Here is a 19,479-nt window from a genome sequence, read left to right as displayed (position 1 = left end):
CTACATCATGCTTTGATGCGCATTTTTCGCCTCGTACGATGCATGCAAAGGAAGGATTTCTGCAGAAAAACGACGATTCCGGTAAAATCTCGTCTTCGTTGTCTGGAATGCGTGCAACTTTAGCGAAGAGAAGACGAGATACGAACAACATAACATAAGTAATACAACCGTTTTAAACTATCATAACAACATATCGATCGTTGATTGTGCAAAGCGATGCCGACAGATCTGGTTCTTTGCTCGTTTCTCTGCAAGGACGCCGTGGATTCATTGAACTTCTAATGTTCGACGACGACGACGAGATAGCGCGAGTGACATCATTAATCATGATTTTTTATGGATCAGCTCGAAGTTCTATGGGCACTAAATCACTTTTTGCTAATAACTCATCTTTTTATCATTTTTTTCGCTATTATTACGGAGCAGGGCATTAATTGTGATTTGTCGTACGAACAGCGAGACATTAATCATCCACTTTGTCACGATAGTTGACGATAAATTTACGTTGCGCGCGACTCGACGTGATTCAAGAATTATGAAAAATGTCGTAAAATTAAAGAAAATTACATTTTTATGACATTTTGAAAGTTTTTTTTTTATCAAAAAAAATTATTTGTAAGAAAAAAATTATTTTTTTTTGAAATTTTTAAATTTTTGGGATAACAAAAGGTAAAAAATTAAAAAAAAAATATTTTTCAAATATTTAAATATTTTTTTTGAATTTTTAAGAGTAAAAAATAAAACTTTTTAATTACCTAAAATAAATAAATTAAATAAAATAAAATAAAAAAAAATTTAAAAAAAATATTAAAATAATTTAAATTTAAATTTTTGTTAAAATATTTTTTTTTTAATAAAATAAAATTTTTGAATATAAAAAGCTAAAAATCTTATGCTGAAAATTAAACTTGTAAAAAAATTAAAAAAAAAATAAATTTTAAATAAAATTTTTTTTTAAATTAAAAATAATAATTTTTTAACATTTTGAACTCATATTCGTTTCATGACAGTAGAAAAAAAAATATAAAAAAAAAATTGTGTAATTTTTTTACGAAAATCATAATTTTTAAAAATTTTTCTTTAAAAAAATTCAAATTTGAACTAAAAATTAATTTTTTTAAAAAATTTTTTAAAAACAAATAAATTTTTGGTAAATTTTCTCACAAAATCCAACTTTTAAGCATAAATTTTGACATCTAACATCGTAAAAATGACATCCATGGCGTCTCTTGACTGCTACATCTTTCAAAATCTTGCACAATAACTCGCTGCAACATCAACGCTCCATAACAAGCATCGACCTACAACATCACCGCAACACATAAAACTGAAATCTAAGCGCTTTGTGTGCAAGATTTACCTTTTATGTCCAAAACAACTTCTAATTTTCTGCATAAATGAATACAACAACGCTAAATTATACATCTGTAGTTCACAATAAAGCGATTTTTCTTTTTTTTTTCAGAGTCACCTGCACGCAAGACTAAAATTCTGACTTGAAACACTGACCTTGGTCGCATTTTCTGTACTCGCAGCTGACATATGGTAAAATTCGTCATTTTTCTGTCAGGAATCAGCAAAAAAATCTTGGTAATGAGAGAAATCATCGCAAATGACGCTCATTAGATGAACAGTTGCCGTTTCACGAGCAGCTACTTAGCGTCGTAATTGAAAAAAGATGCAAAATGAGCGCGATGAGTGCAAGAAAATATGTTTTTCTATGTCACTTCCCACGCAATTTAATTTGTAATTGTTGCTTTTATGAGCAAATAATGTTTTTGTGACTCGTTGGCGGATGCCATTGTCTAACGGGAGTGTTGTGTTCAAGGAAACAAGCGACCCACAGCTCCAAATCTCTTCATGGATGTCATGGCTTCGCTCGACATTGACGATTTTTCGAGTGTTTGCGAAAAAAACAACCCGCATAGAAAAAAAAATTAATTCAAAGAGATTGTGACTTCATCATGACTTGATGAGGATGATGATCATCTAAGCAATGACCTTGGGGAAATGCTAATTTTTGGTTATAAATAATAATACAAATAGTGCGGTTGTTTATTTTTAGCGGATTTTTAATAGCAAAACGATTTTTTGTTTGTTGCTGTGTCACAAAATTATGAAATTCGTCTAAATTTTGAAGATTTCTTAATAGATTTTTATTGAAAACGAATTTTTTTCATTCGATGAAGAATATTTTTTAATTTTTTTAGGATTAAAAAATATTTTTTTCTTCAGATGTAAATTTTTTTTTAATTTTTAATTTTAATGAAAAAAATTATTTCTCAAAAATTAAATTTAATTTTTAAAAAAATATTTTTTTATTTTAATTTTTATTAATTTAAAATAAATTAATTTTTTTAATTAATATTTATTTTTAATAATTTTATAATTAAAATTAAATAATTAATTATTAATAAATTAATTTATATTTTGTTTTTTATTTTTTATAAAAAATAAATATTAAAAAAATTAATTATTTAATTTAGGTGTACAAAAATTAAAAAAAAAAATTAAAAAGATTATCAAAAAAATTATTTTTTAATTAAAAATTAATTATTAAATTAAAATTAATACAATTTTAAAAAATAAATATCAATTTTCGAATAATATTTTTTTTTTCATTAAAATTATGAAAAAAAAATTTTTTTCAATTAAAAATTGAAGAAATTGTAAAAACAAATTCTTTTAAATAAAAAATTGAATTAAATGTCACGACAAAAAAAAAAATAAATTCACCCAAAATTTAACCGCAGGTCGTTCAACTTCCGTCTTTGTTGTCATGAAGAATTTACTTCAAAGATAATCTTCTCCCAAATTATCTTCATTTTCACACATGAACCTTCATGAGTCGGCTTCGTCGTTCTTTAGACAATACCTCATTAGAAACGTCAAAAAAACGAACAAACGCACGAAGAATTCACACAAGAATGAGCATTTATTACTCCGCGCATCGTAATTCGTCGTAATAATCATCATTGTCGGAGTCCCAAAGAGAAAAATAACAGAATTTTATTTATTTTTTTTTTGTCTCTCGAACTTTCTTAACACTTTTTCCCATCAAGCAAGCAAACATCTCTTGTGATAACGGAAATTTAAACATTTCCTCGTCAAATCGACGCGTCATAAGCAGACAAGAAGGTGCAAAAGAATTATTTTTGCCGACATGCAAATTGATTCTCTCGGAAATCTCACACTTTTTTCTCTCGAATAATTGCGATTTTTAATGCTGTAGAATGATGATCATTATTGTGCATATAAGGTAAATTAATGATGTGACGAGAAACTAAAAAAAAAATAAACAATTTCTGAGAAATTTCATTAGAGAGACATGTTTAGACAACAAACGCGGGTCAAGGTAGCTAATTTCTGAGAACGAATTTATTAAATATTTGCTCATGAAATTTTTTTTTGTCAGTTTCAGGGAACAAAAAGGAAGGATGATCAAAAAGAGGAATGACGAAAATCATCATAAAGTTTAAAAAAAGTTGAAAAAAAAAGTTAATTGAAAGGGACGAACTTTGTTGTTTGCTCTTTTTCATCATAATTCCAAACATTCAAGCAAAAACATACGATATGAAATTCCGTAAAAGCTGTTATTATGGCTGTCTTCAATTTGTTACAGGTGAGCTTCGAGACGATGAATTATTGTTATGGTTTTCGAGAAATTTAAATTTTTTAACCTTTTTCAAAAGATTTTAATTTGAAATTAGCTCGAAAAAATTCAATTTTGTTGATCAAACCGAAGATTTGTATGAAACGGCTCGATTTGACAAACCGTTTTGAGTCAACTAAATGAAAACCTGTCAAAATCTTTTTGAAAAAACTCTCAAAAGACTTATTTCGGTTTGAAATTAAAATTTAAAGATCACTCGAAAACTTGAAGTTCAAAAATGCTTTAAAAATGATGACAAGCTGATTCATTTTGACAAGTCGTTTTGAGCCAACTATGCAAATCTCATTAAAAATTATTTTAAAAATAAAAATTAATTTTTAATCAGTTACTTATCAGCTTTGTCCTTAATAAAAGACTTAAAATGTAAAAAATATCACAAGCCGAATTAAGCCAACTCAATTTTTTTCATTTTTTACTTATTTAATCGCAAACCATTACACAAAATATTCCTTAACTGCTCATTTATCTGCAATTGCGACTCCCCACGACAACTTTGTTACTACATTTGTATGCATTCGATGTCATTCCTGCGTGATTGAAACATATGTCGTTCCTTTATTTATTTATTTCATCAAAAAGAATGCAACTGCATTTACAGAATGACAATGTAATAAAACAACAAAAAAAATTCTTCATATTTTTCTTTTTTTTTATCACTTTTATGTTATAATTTACTGATTATGAGCCGCGCTATGAAAATAATTATCTCTCGGCAATAAGTAATGAGACAACTCATTATCGACTTTTATGAGGAATAATTAAGCGGCGACTCGTTTTGACAAGTCGTTTTGAGTCAACTAAATGGAATCCGGTTCAAATCTTCTAAAATTGACTCATTTTGATTCTAAAAATCAATTTTAGGGATCTCTTCAGAATTTTAAGTTTAAAAATGCTTCAAAAATTATTATAAGCGATTCATTTTGACAAGCCGTTTTGAGCCAATCTGCGAGATCGCATCTAAAAACAAATGGATGGATGAGAAAAGAATGCACGCCGATCGTGAAATAAAGAAACGAGAGGGAAAAAAATTCTAAAACAGTTATAATGATAGAAGTGCAGCACTTTACTTTGCTGATAAATAAATTTTTCAACATTTCTCGTTTCATTCTTCGTTTAAAAATGTTTCGCAGCATGGAAATTATTGATTGAACCGGTATTAGGTAGAGTTTTGCCTCCTCTTTGCTCATCGCTCGTTAACCTGTTTCGTATTAAAATGTTATTTTGTGTGATATTCTCGGAGGAATTATCTAAGACATCGACTGATGAGATCAGTTTCTAACCAAAACGCGACTTTTGCATGAAAAACGAAAAAAAAACAAGAGAGAAGATTTTTTTTATGATTATTATAAATGTCGGTTTGTCTGTCAGACGGCGAGCTGCTGCAGCATCGACGTCCTTCTCTCGCTTATAAAATATCGTTCACACAAATGTCTTGGACAATCATAACATAATAATAGGTTCGCTTCGTTCGTCATATTTTGCTTATGTTTCTCTCGTGTTCGCATTGTTCGCCATTCATTCGTCGTCGTCGTCGTCGAGCGCTGTAGAGAAGTGTCAGTGAATGTAAAAAAAAATAAAACAAGGTAAAATTATTCGTATTGTTCGTTCGTTCATTCAGAGTAGTCCGAGAGTATCAATTTAATTCCATGCGATATTTTATAAAAATAAATAAATAAAATTTTTATGGAGAGGAGATACGAATCTAGCTACGAAGACGACGCATCGAGGAGAGTGAATAAGTGTCCCGTTGTTACTTTATGAAAATTGCATGAAACCACAATTCTCGTCTTGATTTGAGCGAGAAACTTGTCGCTGCTGGCTTCACAGTCTGATTTCTACGAGATTTATTTGTTCAATTAACAACTTTTCATAAATCCGTCATTTTTGCGCAGATCTGAAAAATTCCCCAACTAAGAAAAAAAGTTAATTATTTTATTTTACATTTGAGTGCGTACGTTTGAGACTCGAAACTGTGAGTAATTAAAAAGTTACGCGTGCTAAAAAAACTTTTTTCGTTTGTTTTGAGCGTTTTGAGCTCATGAGTAATGAGTTGTAGGGTTTTTCAGTTAATTCAGTCATTTGTTTGACGAAGCAAAAGTATTTAGTTCATTCATGAGATCTTAATCTCGAACGTTAACGGCAAAAAAGTTACTTTGTTGTGTTTTTTAGCAGAAAATTAATGTAATTGACATAGAATTTAACAATTTTGTGAATGAAATTAATTTTTTTACGTGGATTTTTATGTTTTTCTATGAAAAAATTTGAATTTTTTGTGTAAAGTGACATAGAATGTCGTAAATTTGCATTTCAATTGTTAATTTTTATGAATTTTTTTGAAAAAATTGTTTAATTTAATTTTATTCTAAATTTTAATAAAAAAATTATCTTTTAATGCAAAATTTTTATAAAATTAAATTTAAAAAAAAAAAATTGACAAAAATTTTAATAATTAAAAAAAATAAGAATTAAAGTTAAATCAAATTTAAATAAATAATTAAATTAAAAAACATTTATAAAAAAATTTTAAATTTAATTTTAATAATTAAATAATAATTAATAAAATTAATTATTAAATTAATTAAATAATAAATTTATTAAAAAAAAATTTAATTTAAATTTTTAAATTTAATTATAAATAAAATATTCAATAATAATTAAAAAAATTAAAAAAAAAATAAAATTGAACTTTTCAACATTAAAATAATAAAATTATAATAAATTTTTTTTTAAACTTAAAATTGATTAATTTTTTTTTTGTTAATTAATTTATTTTCATAAAAAATTTCAAAAAAATATAATTTTTTATTAAAAATTTTGAACTTTTAGAACGAAAATTTCATTGAAAATTTTTAAAAATGAGGATTTTGAACCTTCACAAGCAATTTTTAACAAAAAAATCAAAATGCGATAAAAAATTTATTCTACAAGTACATTCATTACATAACAAACAACTCTAAATTCGCCTCTAAGGTGCTAATTTAACAATTACCTCAATTGGTTCTATCAACAATCGCTCACAAATTGATATTTTCACAAAACCCGATCTCTTACTCTAAGCAACTTAATTAGTTTTGTTGCAAATCTCATTTAGGAATGATGAATTTGCGACAATTTATCACTTTGGCAGTCACACAACTCTCTTGATGAATGACCAATATTTCACAGTTATCATCGTCTGTTAATTAAAATGATCGATTATATGGGATTTTCTCATAATTTGTATTTTTGAAATTTTGCAGGTAACACAATGGCAATAGTTAAGAGGAAGTCTGTAACGCACGAACTCCATCATCTCGGCTTCCATTGTGGACTTTACAATAAAAATAAATTCAACTCAAACAATGGGCAGCAATATAAATAAATAATAACAGCGCAGCGTGTTGCAAAAAAAGAGTCGAAAAGAAAGTGATTGTGAGTGACGGCGAAGGAGAAACAGACAAAAAAAAATAACATTTCATTCATAAATATCGTCATCGTCGTGCGTTCCGTATCTGCGGTGAATATCTGAACTCATTTGCATATTATTATGTTAGCGTTTATTTTTGTTGTTATGACTGATGTCATAGAGGTTTCTTTCTTTTCTTTCAAGCACGTCCGTATTGTCAAAGAGGATTTTTTTAAAAAACGGGTTTTGAAGATATAAATTAGATATTTTGCACGAATTGATGTCTGTCAGATGTTAATTTGGCGTAAAAATGAGTCACGTGGTTAAAAATTTTAAAATTTGCATTGGGAAAATTTTTTAAATGTGCATTGGGATTAAAATTTTAAATGTGCAATGGGAAAAAAGTTAAAAATATTCAGAATGGGTTCAAAAAATAAAATAAAAATGAGAAAAAATATCAAAATTAGCATTGGGAAGAATTTTAAAATGTGTATTGGGATGAAATTTTTCAAATTTGCAATGGGAGAAATTTTTAAATGTACATTGGGATGAAATTTTGCACTAAAATGAAATTAAAATGCGATGAAAATTCAAAACGGAAATTGTGAAAAAAATCTTAAAATTACTGTAAGGGAAATTTTTAAATGTGCTTTGGGACAAAAAAAAAAAAATGTGCATTGGGAAAAATCTTCAAAATGTGCATTGGGATGAAATTTTGCACTAAAATGAAATTAAAATGCGATGACAATTCTCCTAACGACAACTTTCTACAAAAATTTCATCTCCGTGACTTCCATTCAAAGGGCTTTCTCTCAACCAACCGTCACACAACTTCATAAAAGGCACTTGATTGATCCGTCATGGTCGGATGTATTGATTGAAATGTCTCAAGTCTCCGTTTAATTGTTCGGCAATGCATTTCATTAACAGCCCATACGAACGAGAGCGACATGACAAATTGGATTTTCACGATTCCGTACGCTGAACGTAGACAAAAATGGAACAATAGCTGCGATTTCATACTTTTGACTTAATTTAAATGTTACTATTATTATTAATTTGCATCGTTTTTGTCTACTAAATTCAATTATAACGTTGAATGGAGCAACATGTGTAGAAGTGATGTCTTTATTATGCTTTTTTTACTTGTACAAACGTAATATTTGTTAATAAAATGCAGTGTTGCGACATTAAATGTTAGTTAGATAGGCAGATAGTGCGTTGTTGGAATTATTTTGATTTGAATTTATTAAAATTTTAACAATAAAGAGGTGTTTGAGGAGAATTTATGAATGAATTTTAAATGAAATCTCATTAAAAATTTATTAAAATTTATTTTTTTTTAATTAAAAAATCAGAAATTAAAAAAAAAAAATTTCAACTGTCATTTTTTTGAATTGACAGGTTAAAAAATTTTCAAATTTTGTTCGAAATTTATAAAAAATTCATAAAATTAACTTCAAATTAAAATTTTTTTTAAATTAAAAGATTTTTCAATCAATTTTTGTTTAAAAAAATTTTAAATCTTAATTTTTTTTAAATTGACAGATAAGAAAAACTTCAAATTTCAAACGAAATTTTGTCACGAAATGCCTTTTTAATCTTAAAACCTTCACTAAAGTGCCGAAAAATGATTAAAACTCCGATAACTGCTCGACTTTAAACCCATTTGTGACAATTTTTTTCCTTTTCCTTTCATTTCAAGTCATAAATATAAAACTGATAACAATTTAAAACATTTTTAATAGCCAACTGTAGACTACTTAACTAAAAAAAAATTGAAAAAAAAAATCGAGAGTAAGTTATTATGCATTTTTTATGACCAACTATATTATAAAATATTTCCTGAATAGATCGAACAAAGCCACGGAGAGCATTATGTCAAAAATTTGCATTACCTTTTAGTCTTGCGTTATTAAAATCTTTTTGGGCGGGGTCCAATTGAATCGCAAAACTTGCACGATTCAATTTTTTCGCTTTCTGGTCATTCAGGGACGTCACTCGATGGTTTCAGTGACAATTTTAAGCTTGCCCTAAAGACACATAATTACAAAAAAAGTCATAAAAAAGCGAGTTGAGCAAAGAAAAAACTCGAGTTTGAACAACAAACGCTCCAAAGCAAATACACTTTCACTTCTAAAACCATATTTACTTCGCTCGTACACGTTAAAAAGTGTGTGTATTGTTCAAATATAACACAGCGAACGTGTAAATAAGATCAAAGTAAATATTTTACAATTCTCTGTGTTCGCCGTGTTCGTGTGCTTTTTTTGTAAGAAAAATGTCTATTTTATGAATAAAACTGATATTTTTCTCGACTGGACCACAAATACAAACGTGACGCGCAACTAATACCAATGCGCAAGTACGTGATATATGCTCATATTGCATGACTTTTCGTTGTAATATGGCTCGGCGGTTATTAACTGACTGAAAGGTAATAACACTAAAGTCGATGTTAATGGCTAAAAGTGTTCCGAAAGCGGTTCGTTACGGGAATTGGATGCTTTTTGAACAATTCTTGAAGACGAAATGGTTATTTTATGGAGGAATTGAGTTGATTGCCTGCTTTAATGAAGAATTAGAAGAGGAAGTTAATGAAGAATTTATGAAATTTTCTAAATTCTTAAAGGTAATTTAATTATTTGAAGCAATTTTTGATGTTAAAAAAATTTATTTAATAATTTTTTAAAAAAAAATTAATTTAAAAAAATTCAGATTTTGAATTTTTATTTAAAGAAATGGAAATAATAATTAAAAATTTTCTACTTTTTAGAGGTAATTTTAACAATTTAAGCAATTTTTATGCTTAAAAATATTTTAATAAAAATTTTTAATTTAAAAAAAAAAATTATTTAAAAAAATTAGATTTTTTGAATTTTTTTTTAAAGAAATAGGAATAAAAATTGAAAATTTTTTAATTTTTAATAATTTTAAAGCAATTTTATGCTATATTTTAAAAAATTTTTAAAAAAAAAAATTAGTTTTTTAATAAATTTTTCAAAAAAAAATTTAAATTTTTTAATTTTTAAAGCCATTTTATTTGAAAAAAATTTAGTTTTTAGTAAATTTTTCAAAAAAAAAAATTGAAATTTTAAATTTTTTAAATATTTTTTTGAAAAAAAATTTAACGAAGAAATTTATGAAAATTCACCCAAAAATAGCTCTTTATAGCTCTTCAAAAAGCATTTCTTGTTTAAAAAATTAATTTTTAAGTCATTTAATGACTCTCAGAACCGCAAAATTGAAGATTTCAACTTCTTCGAGTATTTCAAAAACACTTTTTACCGCAAATTACTTTTTTTAAAAACCCAACTTTGGTCAAGAGATGTCAAAAGTTCATAAAAATCGTTCAAAACTGTCCTTGAAACGATATTTCTCCGCAAAAATCCATCAAATTCCTCTATTTTGACCTCCTTTGGCACCACATTCATCATCTTTTCACATTTGAAACTTCAACTAATCGTCACTTTGCCTGTTTTTTCAACTGGTTTAAAAAAATATTTCCTCCTCACTTCATCCATTCAACAACAGCAATCACTGTCAATTTGTATCAACATTTAATTTTGACGCACGAAAGTAACAACAACGGTAGTCAATAAAGTGAATAATAGACTTCATGATGTAACGTCACAAATTTGATCCGACAATAAATTTCGTGGTTTTGGAAGATTTTGTGGCTCTTCGCGAGGCATGTCAAATCAATTTATTCTCAATTCTCAACCGCAACGTGGATTACCGGAAATATTTAAACAAAGGCGAGCTGTTTGTTTGTTTTAGAATTAAAAAGAATTTTTTTCTTGAGTTGTGAACAATTATTTTGTTGTTCTCTCTTTTTCTAATTCCCTGTAATCTAAATCAATTTTCTGTTCACAAGCTTGTAGTCGCTCATAAAACATGTTTTCAGACAAATTAGATTAGAATTAACGCTTGATCTTTGAAAAAAAAATCATAAATCGTGTCTATGCGCTACCGAATCACCTGCTGCATGATCCTCTCGTAACAAAATCTATAAAAGAACGAAAAAAATTGAAGAGTTGTTGTAATAAAATTTAATTTATTATTCATTTCTATCCATTTCCTATTCTATATCTCTTCGTTCTGTGCCGTGAAGAGTTGAAAAAGTCACTCGTTGAAATGATTTTGTTACTTTTTGATGGATCGCCAGACTATTTTGTTCAAACAAAAAAACGCAGAGACACGAAATATCATCGTCGTGAATAATGAAGATCGATCAAAGAGTGACTGACCGGCAAACCAGCTTGTTTTTTGTTGCGATGTTCGATGGTGAGGGTCAACATTGAAAAAAATTTGAAAAAAAAAACTCAAAAGAATAATTAAAACAAAAAATTCGATTGAAGATGCGAGGCAGGTCAAGTTAGTTTTTTAATGTTGTTGTCATCGCATCGAATGAACGAACGCACGAAAAATGTCTTTCCGGTTAAAAAATGCGATTTGAATTTAAATTAAGACTTGTTTTGATAAAGATTTATTTCTATTTTTTCTGTTTAGGCCCTTTTAGTCTATAGAAAATGTTGTTGATTAAAAATAATGACAAATGGATTTTTATTTTCAATGATTTTTTTTTAAATAATGGCTTTATAATTCCTTTTGAAGAATTAATATTATGAAAAAAAAAATATAAAAAAAATAATAAAAAAAAATAAAAGAAATATCAAAATTTTTTACTAAAACGTAATGAAACTTTTTTTATTTTCATTTTTTAATTTTTTTTTAATTTTTATTTTTTTTATTATTTTTATTTTTTTTTTTTTTTTTTTTAAATTTTTTTTAAATATTTTTTTAATAAATTTTTGATAATAAAATAATTAACAAAAAAATATTCTGTTTTATTAAATTTTCATATAATTTTAATCGATTTTAATTTAAATTTATTTTTTTATAAAAATTAAAATGAAAAAAATTATTAAAAAAATTAAAATAAAAATATTAAAATAAAAAGAAAATTAAAAATATAGATTTAAAAAATTTAAAGAAAAATATAAAATTATTTAAAATTAAAAAGTTAATTAATTGATTTATTTTAAAAAAATAAAATAAAAAAATTGAAAAAAAATATTACAATATTTAAAATAATAAAATTTCATGTTAAATTATGAAAAAAATTAAAATTCACTTTTTTCTTTAATTGACAAAAAAAATAACAAATCCGTGAATCAAAGCCTATTAGCGACAACATTCATTAATTTCTCATTACACGTTACCTTAATGAGTGACATCACTACTTTTAAGACAAATAATGAGACAATGTAACGAAACCTTAACTAACAACTAACACGCATCATCCCACTATTAGCCAATGTCATCATTATTTGGGAGTCTGTCGCTTTTAATTCAAGTTCAGTTTCTCTTTTTTTTTTAAATTAATTTTTTTCTTCCCTCGTGTTCTGAGTCACAAACAAATAAAATGCAAGAAAAATAAAAAAAAATCGAGTAGGTCGAGCTTCAAATTTTTCGTTCCAACTTTTGATTTCACAATTATAAATTTGTTATTTTGAAACTGATTCGATGAGTTGAAATCTTTCGTGTAAAATATGGTAAAATACAAGCAATTTGAGGCGACCCACGTGAAATATTTTTTTATAAAAATTGTATTTTTTTGTTCAATGTTGAATAAATTTAACATCCGCGTTGAGTTGCTGAGTGGATGATTTTTGGTTTGGATATTTTAACACCTTTTTCGTGTTTTGGCAACTTTTTAGTACGAGTTAGAGATTAGATTTGGAATTGTGAAATTCGAAAATTAGTCGACACGAGCCTTTTAGAGAATTTCGAAGGGGAGAAAATGTCATAATTTTTAATTTTTTAATGAAATTTTATAAAATTTTTATGAGAATATCATTTTTTTTAGATTTTTTAATGATTTTTAATCCTTAGATCATAAAAAGTGTCTTAAAAGTTTTAAAATCGCGTCATGATGATCGACTTTTGAGCTCAAACATCAAAATTTTGACAACTCAGCACGAAATATTTTCAAGTAATCTTCAATTTCATGCAAAAAATCATCATCTCATGAGTATTATCTTCAAAACTAACCCAAAACCAAGCATAAAAACTTAACAAAATTTAATCAATTTAATTATCAAAAATCTCGTAAATCTTAAATTTTTTCATGAAAATCAACTTAAAGTCAAAAATTTCTTCAAAAAAGAAAGCAAGATCCCCAAATTTATGAAAAATTAGCACAAATTCATCACAAATCACGATCAATCTTCGTATTGCGGCACACTAAGTACCTACAATGTTGTAAAAACTCGATATCGATCGTAGGTTTCGCTACATTCGTCACTCGATATTAAGTTACAACAACAACAACTATTATGTAGCCTTGCCATTTTCGATTTATTATTAATGAAGTGGGTTGTTTTCTGTAGCTACAAACCGCGCGCGATATTTCTACAACGAAAAAAGCATGAACTAGTTCATAAAATAATACTTTTTTGTTGAAATTTATCGAATATGAATAGACAAAAAAAAAAAAAAATTTGTTAAAGCAAACTAATGATCCTCATTCATTTGGTTCACTTATTTCATGGTTTTCATGCAAAAACCCCCTTGGGCGCTTGACTTCAAGAAATCTCTAATTATTTCGCTTGTTTCACTTTCTTTTCATATTTTTTTTTTGCTCGGACGTAATTATTAATGAAATAATAAAAATAAATAAATATTTCCCATGAATTGTTTGTTTTTATTGCAGAAACTGGTACATTTAGTAACATTTTTTTCTGCGATCGCCATAAAAATGCGAAAAATGTCCATAATTTAATGCTAATAATTAGCGGATTGGACAAAGTATTGAGTAAAATTCTGTGATTGAATTTCTTTTTTATTTAATTTTATTTTTATTTTTACCGCATTTCAAAAAAATTGCTTTAAAAATTAACCACGTGGTTAAAAAATTTCAAATATGCATTGGGAAATTTTTTTTTTAATTTTAAATCTCAAAATTTGCATTTGCTTTGGGAAAATTTATAAAATGTGCATTGGGTTTTAAAAATTTAAATTCGCTTTAGGAAAAAATTTTAAATTTTGCATTGGGTTCAAAAAATCGAAATTTGCTTTGGGAAAATTTTTTAAATATGCATTGGGTTCAAAAAATCAAAATTTGCTTTGGAAAAAATTATAAAATGTGCATTGGGCAAAATTCTTATTATTTTTTTTTTCAATTTTATTTTTAGATCGAAAATCTTTAAAAAAAACTTTTTTACAGTTAATACAGTTCGATGATCCTCGATGATGCCACGTGTGAATCCAGAACACGCAATAAATAATTTTATATTAATTAAAAATACATTAACGACCGAAACTGAAGAAATAAATAAAATATCTGTATTAAAATGTGACATTTCCCTTTACAAATGTACAACAAATGTTGTCGTCGCGTACAGAAAAAAAATTAAAAAATGAGATGAGAAGCAATTACAAGAGCTACAAGCAAGAAAAAACAAACGGATGGATGATTTACGGGTCAAACACCTTCTTTTTCTTTCTTTTATTTATTAATAAAAAGCTGAATTGTGATTTTTTTCTTATTTTTAATGTCAAAGCGATTAATTTTCTTCGATTTTGCGGACAAAAGTGCATTTTGACCCAAATTTACAAGTACCTCATACAACTCGTACGCTATTCAGAAGTAATAAAAATAATGTAAACACTTATTTAAACAAGAGTTTATCATTATTTGCTTGAAAAAAATACAAAATAGTGAGACGAGACACGATATGACACGATAGAAAATTCGCAGCAATTCATTCGCGATTCAACGAATGTTTCTATGCCCACATCCTGTTATACAACAACAACAACAAAACAGCTTTTCTGGCTTATTTTCAAGTAGTTGGTATTTATTATTTGCGAATGCGAACTCTTGACATGCATTGTGAATGTACGACGACGGGCGCGTATTGTGCTTGTGGGTAGAGATCGCGCACCGCAAAATACATTGAGAGACATACTTTTGCGTGTTTTTTTTGCATTTCGCGATGTGAACGATGAAAATATGACGATTGCGAGTAATGAGTGTCATTGAAAATGTTGTTGGGTAGGGTGACTTGAGTAACGTTTTCTCATCAGAGGTAATGATTTTTGACATTAAAGAAGATGAGAAATTTTAATATATTTTTTAAAAATTTTTATTTTATCCAAATTGAGCCATTTTCAATAAATTGAACATATTTTAAAGCTTTTTGTATGAAAAAAAAAATTAATGAAAATATTAAATTATGAAATTTTACATTTTTAAAAAAATATTTTTTTTAAAGTAGAATTTTGATGAAATTTATTTTTTTAGCATTTTTTTAAAAATTATTTTGATTCATTTTCATTAAAAAAATGCAAATGAAAAATATTTAAAAACTAAAAATAATTTTTTTAATTACAGATTTTTAATTAATTAATTAAAAAAAAAATAATTATAAATTAATTTTTTTAAATAAAAATAAAAAAAAATTTGTTTCTATTCAAAATTAAAAATTTAATTTATTTAGAATAAGAATCAAAAAAATAATTTTTTAAAATAAAAATTAAGAATTGAAGAAAATTTAAGAAAATTAAATGAAAATTTAAAAATATAATAAAATAAAAATTTTTAATGATTTTTCAAGAGCAACTTAATTTTTCAACAACATTTTTGCATCAAAAGGCGTAATTTGTATGCAATTATTAAAAAATTAATTTATGACATTTTATAAATATTTTTTTTTAAAAATAAATTTTAACAACCACACACACGACATGACATGCTAACTACTCAACGAATCGACTGAGTAGACCTTGAAACACCTTGACTCACATATTGACATAATTTTTTTGGCTGACGGCTTTTAACTGATACAAAATGCACTTTTTGCTGCAATGCACGCGCTCGCATGTGACTTTTTTTTTCTCGCATCACACAATTATTTTTATTGTCTATTAAACCATAATTGTGAACTAAGTCAGTGCGCAATTTAGTGACTATTAGATTTTTTTATTTATTCTTGGTTGGCGCAATAAAAATGCAAATTTAAAAAAATAAAAATAAATAACTCAAGGTGCAAATAAAATTAAGTCAAAAAAATATGTGATGACTAAACTCTCACTGCGCGACGTGATTTTTTTTTTTTTTGTAGGTCAGAGTTCAAAACATTTTTTAACGTATTTTATGTTGATAAAATATTAAAGATGAGTAGCATGTCGCGAAGATGACTTTCATAAAAAAAAAAAATATTTTTATAAATATTTTACCGGATTTTAACATAAAATTCATTTTATTTTCAAGGTTGAATTTAATTGAACGTGTTTCACATTTTTACAATTGTTGCATTTTTCGCAAAAATATTTTTTTTAAATAAATAAATTTTTTAACGTAAATTCATTCAAAGGCAAAAAAAAATTAAATAATAAAAATTTAATGGAAACCGGAAAGAAATGATCACTTTTTATATTTTTTTTATTTTATTATATTTCATTATTTTAATGTTCTTCATAAATCTTTAAATAAAAGAAATAAACCTTTTAATAAATTTCACAATAAAGCAAACAACAGAAAAAATAATTTTTTGAAGCCACAATTTTTTTTCACACCTTTTGTATATATTTTTTGTATTTTTTTCATCCTTTTGTATTAAATGACTTTTATTGACTCAAGTATTAAATCATCATTCTTTTTTTCTAATTTATTCACTTTTTCGTACAAAAATATTTTTTTATTCTCAATTCTTCACATTTTATTGGAATTTTATTGTAAATATTTTTTTTCATGTTTATTCATATTTTTTGCTTTTATTCCATCAAATTTTTGTGTTTTTGTCACTTTCGACAAATTTCTTTCGTTTTATCGATTTTTTATTACTCTCATTAGTGGTAATAATCGATTATTAATTTTTTGTACATTTATTTTTGAACTTAGAATTTTTTCAATTTTTTTATTTTATTTTTTTTTTCTTCACATTTTTGATGATTTTTTCACTTTTTTATAATTTTATTAATCACAGCTTCAAATTTATTTTTTTCTGTTGTATTATTGATCATTTCCTTCTCAAAAAAGTCCTTTTTTATTAATAAAAAAAAAATCTAAAGTGAAAAATTACCATTTTTTATAACTTTTAACTCGTCTAAAAATTTTAATTAATTTTTTTTTTCACAAATTTCCGACCAAATATTTAAATTTCCAAAAATTAAATTTTTTTCTTGTTCGCGAAGACAATATTGACACATAAAAATTTTATTTTATATATTTAAATAAATCGCGCAAACAACAGAGACAACTTTCGAAATGAATAAAATATACAATATTGACTTTGGATTTTTTTTCGCTACGTTCCGTGTACAAAAATTGTACATAAAAATTGTGTGAGCTGCTGATATTTTTACTAAAATGGATGTGGGCACATAAAACTGGTCGCGTTGCTTGCTCGCTTAGCAGCGACTTGGATTGGATTACATCATTTGGAATTTTATTTTATTTTTTTTTTTTTTTTGAACCATCTGGTCATGGAAATTTATGAAAAATAATTTTTCGGGTTCGTTTCTTGATTTTTATTTGAATCTTTAGTTTTAATTTTTCACTTTAAATTTTTTTTAGAACTTTTTCCATTTTTTAATTTATTTTTTTTTTATTTTTCACTCACCGTTCACCATGGCTGTATCGCCACAGCGTAACTACAGTCTCTTAAATTTGCCACTTTTTTCGCCAAATTGGCTTTAATAGTCACAATTTCACAAAAATTCGTTTCTTTTTTATTTTTTGATGTTACAATATTTTATTTTTTTATCGTTTCCGTAAAAAAAAATAATTTTTTCGCGATATTGTAGTCCGCGCGCGCGACGATCGAAATTATTCTAAGTCCTTTTTTCTTCTTACACGACAAGCGAAAAGACTTTTTGTTACTTCTTTTGCTTATTTTTTACTTCCATCCAGTATACCATGTGTGTGTATGATATATGTAGAAATAAAAAAAAAAATTGAAAAAAATTGCACGGCTACAAACTAAAAAGCACTTGTGTTTCACTCAAAGTCTCGAGCAAGACTGACACTCTTCGCGACGACGAAAGACTACTTTGGTTCGTGTCTTGGGCCCAACGTACGCCTACACGAACGTGCCTACACAAGCGCATATGACGTGCATGCCACAACCACGGGTTTCGTCGTGAGTGCGGAGTGATGACATCATAAATGACGAAGACGACGACGACGGATAAGAAACCCGCGCGCGCGTGAGTTCATTACCGATCTTCGCTGTGTGCATTGGAGAAGAGAGTAAATTAATAGCCGCAATTATTTAATGCAATTTAAATAAAACACTGCGCGTACGGAGCATAAAAGCAACATGCATGCAGCAAAAAGTGCACTGAACTTTAATAAAAATAATAATAATTGAATGTTCTTTTGCCTGTTTTTTGCCGCAAACGGAAGAAAATGTGATTTTTGGCATCTTTTTCTCGAAATCCTTCAATTTTTTTAAATTTTTATGCTTGGTTTGGATTAATTGAAATAATTTTTCGTCATTTTTTAATTTTTTTTCCGCAAAACGAAGAAAATTTGTTCCTTTTTTGTATCCTTTTTTCGGTATCCGACATTTTTCCTTAAAAAAAATTAAAAATTTATTAATTATGCTTGGTTTGAATTAATTGAAATAATTTTTTTGCCATTTTTTAATTTTTTTCTATCAGAAAATGCAAAACGTGGGTTGTGATTACTCTAAATCAACCAAAGAACAGATAAGACACATCAAGTAATTAATTAAATAGACTCAGATAACAGAACGAGCTTTAATGCAAGCGTAGGTTGGGCAAAAATTGATGAACGACGTGCACTTAAGTCATGCATCTAATCAATCTTTGTCCCTTCTTTGCATTTTCTTGGCAATTTTTCTCTATTTTTTTTTCTCCATGTACCTTTTAAATCAACTCACCGTTATAAGCGGCTTAACTTGAGATACTTGACTTAATAAAAAAAAACCCGTTTCTCTCACAAACATCGTATAGCGCTACATAAAACATCTGATCGATTCGTTAAAACAACTGTTTTCGTTTCTCTGTTTTGATTTTGCGGTACGGAAGACGTACGATATTTATGAAGCGTACAAATAAAGCCGCTCTCTTTTTCTCTCAAGACAAAATTTTTAACGATATACGAAGTTATAGCGATCACTCATCGCTCGATGGTAAAGTGAGATCGGCTTTGATGACGCATTTTTCGCAAACGAGCATTTTGAATGTTGAAACCTTGACTGTGGGCAAGTGACAAGTAACGTAATGTTTTTTTTTTTTTTTTTTTTTTTTGATGAAACGGATTATAATGAGTTTTTGCGGAAAAATAAGCAATTTAAGTGAAATTTGTCTTTTTGACACAAAATAATTAAAATTTTGATTTTTTGAAGAATTTAAAAAAAAAATTAAAACAATTCAATTAATTTAA

At 26.6% G+C, this 19,479-nt stretch overlaps 1 protein-coding gene across 1 annotated transcript in view; it reads right to left on the bottom strand.

Moving 5' to 3' along the window:
* The window catches only part of LOC134832725 (uncharacterized), a 155,357-nt gene extending 137,288 nt beyond the window's left edge, over positions 1-18,069 (bottom strand). The window contains 1 exon segment of the mRNA XM_063846852.1: positions 17,690-18,069. Coding sequence (XP_063702922.1) covers positions 17,690-17,699 — 10 coding nt within the window. The 5' untranslated portion in view covers positions 17,700-18,069.
* Positions 18,070-19,479: the final 1,410 nt, after the last annotated feature.

This window comes from Culicoides brevitarsis, chromosome 2, assembly GCF_036172545.1.
Source record: "Culicoides brevitarsis isolate CSIRO-B50_1 chromosome 2, AGI_CSIRO_Cbre_v1, whole genome shotgun sequence".
Taxonomy (NCBI): Eukaryota; Metazoa; Arthropoda; class Insecta; order Diptera; family Ceratopogonidae; genus Culicoides; species Culicoides brevitarsis.
The sequence above is the reverse complement of the archived record's forward strand: the minus strand, read 5'-3'. Positions and strand labels throughout refer to the sequence as shown.